The sequence below is a fragment of the Austrofundulus limnaeus genome, unplaced genomic scaffold, assembly GCF_001266775.1.
Source record: "Austrofundulus limnaeus strain Quisiro unplaced genomic scaffold, Austrofundulus_limnaeus-1.0 Scaffold72, whole genome shotgun sequence".
NCBI lineage: Eukaryota > Metazoa > Chordata > Actinopteri > Cyprinodontiformes > Rivulidae > Austrofundulus > Austrofundulus limnaeus.
In genome coordinates, this window is record NW_013952474.1 from 143370 (window position 1) to 146878 (window position 3509).

The 3509-nt window shown below is 40.0% G+C and overlaps 1 protein-coding gene across 1 annotated transcript in view; it reads right to left on the reverse strand.

Annotated features, from left to right (window-relative positions):
• Positions 1-1340, reverse strand: part of steap3 (STEAP family member 3, metalloreductase) — an 11783-nt gene extending 10443 nt beyond the window's left edge. The window contains exons 1-2 of the mRNA XM_014010657.1: positions 1242-1340; positions 341-577 (exon numbers count right to left, since the gene is read on the reverse strand). Coding sequence (XP_013866111.1) covers positions 341-565 — 225 coding nt within the window. The 5' untranslated portion in view covers positions 566-577; positions 1242-1340. The remainder of the gene's footprint in view (positions 1-340; positions 578-1241) is intronic.
• Between the last annotated feature and the right edge of the window lie 2169 nt (positions 1341-3509).

Here is a 3509-nt window from a genome sequence, read left to right on the forward strand (position 1 = left end):
AAAGAACTGAGGCAGTTCTGAAGGCAAAAGGGGGTCCAACCCGTTACTAGCGTGGTGTACCTAATAAAGTGGCCGGTGAGTGTAAATAAATTGAATTGAATATATACTTTTCATTTGTTGCTTTTAAATCAAATCTGGAGGGACGTCTAGTTCCCTGTGATATCACTGTTACCTTTTCTCTGTTTTGTTTTGTTTTTAACAGAAAGACTTTTTAAATCCACCAGATTCAGGATCAGAACAACAGTTATTATCCATGGCGGGGAGAGTCAGAGGAACATGTAATTATCTCCTGAAGGAAGAAAACAGAAAACACCAGATACACCGTGGGAGCGTGACTCACCTCGACCTCCTCGGGAAACAGAGCCACGAAGCACTTGGGGGTCCGGCTCCCCACCACCACCTGGTAGCCGGCAGCCAGCAGCCTCTTGGCCAGAGAGCGGGAGAAGTCACCCGTACCCAGGATGCCGATGATCGGATTGCTGGGATCAGACACGGAGGCTTCCAGGTGAATGCCTCTGTCTTCATCTCCTCCTGGGATTAAAGGCCTCGCCATGGGATCAGGCATTCTGTCCAGAACCTGCAAACAAATATTTACATTCATTAYCATGCACAGTCACGGTCTCAGCTGCTCTATCGGACAATAAGCTAAAAATAAATATAAATTTGTTTATTTGCAAGGGGGTTTCTTTCTGACATCTGTCTGTTTAATGGAACTAAGGACTCTAGTTCTCATTATCTCTGCGTCTCAGCTGGCACGTCCTACATCTGTCACAGCTTCTGCCATCCCATAAAAGCATTTATGGATTTCACTTCCATGGTTACAGCTGCGTTCATGCTCAAAACTACCTTATAACTTCACCTGTGTTTTACTGACTCAGCTCCAATCAGCTTGTATCTGACAAGTAATAAAAACTTGTTGCATTTAAATTAACTAGCTATGTGCCGAATTTAAGAGGAAAACAATCAGATTCGAAAACCGTAGAAGTAATTTTGCTCAACTTAGCTGTTTTACCAGAAATTGGAAGAGACTTCTAAAACGCGACGGTAAAATACGGGAGTTCTGCAAAGCGGCTATTTTCTGTCCTTGACTGAGCTCGTGACAAGTTTACCTCCAAATAAAAGTTGCTTTTCTCAAAACGCAGAACGACGTGGGCATACAAACACGGTTGTTTCGATAGAACGAACACCGAGGAGTCGTAAAACAGCCTCTGCACACTGTTTAAATTAATCTTTTTACTTACAGCAGGCAGTTTCTCCCCCCACGGACCTCCACTCTCTGTAAACAGCAGGTAGAACGATTCGCTTCCTGATAACGTGACACATACCAGATTAAGCCACGCCCCCCGCCTGCGGAGTGGAGATAAAAACAGGACCAGGCCTTCAAACAGCAACGAATTGAATCAACTACTAATGGACATTGAAAYTTAAGTAAAATTAGAGAGTTATGAAAACAATAAGCATGGAAGAGTAGAAAAAAAATCCTTCACTGGAGCAGTTTAAGTGTAATGAATCTTTAGAATCAGATCGTTAAAATGATTCGTTCAAAAGATTCGTTTCATGCAGTTCATTCGGTTAGGGGCTGCGTCTTTCAAAGGAGGATAACAATAAAAGTAGCTTGACCCAGGAAGACCAGAAAAAAGTGATTGTCAAWTTGTACAGTAGCCTTTAGCTTTATTCCTGCCCTTACCTCATGTCCTGACAACGCTAAACATAATCAAAAAAATATCAAAATTAGAAATATACTAATATATTAAGATTATAAATAAACTAAATTAGCTTAGAGGTAATACTAGAAGTATAAGGGAGCCACCATACTAGCAGGGATGCATTTTCACATTTTTTCACTTCCGTTCTGATGTGGAGGACCGAAACTGACATAAAAGCAGAAATATATCATTTAACTAATAAATAAACTTTAAATGCACCAATTAATTTTAAAAAGGAGAACCTCTTGTTTAATAATTTAATTGACCTTCATATTTATTTTTCAAACTTAGTTCCAATAAGTTGTATATTTAACACATAATTTTTTTTAAATAGATATTCTTTAGCTTTAAATTTTACATGTACATGCATTTGTCTCCCTTAAATGTTTTTATTGAATTTTTTTTTACCACGAGTCTTTATTTTCATGTGTTGCTTTTACATTTCTCTGTATCCTGTTTTTACTTTACCTAATGCATTTCGGCCTCATTATGTAAATAAAGTGGGCGGTCCTTCTTGGGTCAGCTCCTCTCTTATTGGTCAACAGACAGGAAGGAGCAGGATCCATGTGCAGATCTACTGCTGTGCATACTTGCRCTGCCTCAGTTTAGATTGAAGTTTAAAGTTTAGYTTAAAACAAAGGCACAGGTAAAGTGTTTTCCTCCTTGCCTTTGTTTTTGTTTTGAGTTAGAAAAACTTTTTATTTAGTAAGCAGATTATGAGTTAGCAAAGTTAACTTAGCTGTGCCCTCCAAAGTTTGTACGTCTGAACCAATCAATCTTGGCCAGACTCTGGAACAAGAGGAAGACAATGGATGGATGGATGGATGGATGGATGGATGGATGGATGGATGGATGGATGGATGGATGGATGGATGGATATAGAAGGCTACAAAGGATGTTAGGATTTTTTTTGGAGTGATTTCATCAGAGAATCCAGCTCTGGTCAAAATGAAGGCAAACATTACATGAAGGGATTTCACAGGAAAATAGTCAATTTTAAGAAAATTCTAAAACTTATAAGACAATGTATCATTTCTGAAGACACAAATGTTAGAAAACTGATTCAAAGCTAATTTAGGAAGATTACTTGCTAAATGGTGTTTTTATAAACTAATTTTTACACAATTTWAAAAAATTATAAATCTAGATTTTTACTTTATTGGAACTATAACCTGATCTAATTCTGACTCATACTGCCAACACAAGTGGTAATTAAAAAAAAAAAAAGTATAGTTAAATGCTTCAATTGCAGCTGAGTCAGCCTACCTCCAAAGCTTTACCGTCTGCACATCCACTGATTATTTCTGAGAGTTTCTATGAACTCTGTCWAGTGGTTTGTGAGATATTTCGCKAACAGACACACAAACAAGGCTACCCCGTGAGGCGGGTGGCGTTGGACAAAGCGGCCGAGGGACGAGTGTAAAAAAGCCGAGGCGCGTTAAGAGACGCCTGACTGGGGGGCACAGCGCTGTCACCATGACTTCATCATGTCTGCCTTTGCCACACGCAAAAGGTTGAATCCCCCCGGCTGCTCTGCTCGTGCTGCAGCAGTGTCACTGCTCACACACAACACACACATCGACTATGTCTCTATCTTTGTGAGGACTTCCCATTGACTTCCATTCATTTTTTTAAATTTTATATCCAAACCCTGACCATTTACCCTAAAATTAACCTCACAGGTACCTACCTGACCGTAAAACTAACCGAAACCCTCGGTCCAAGACCCCCCACCCAAAATCAGCCTCCGAAGTCATGGGAACAGGGCTTTGGTCCCCAAAAGGAGCATCCAGTCCCCACGAG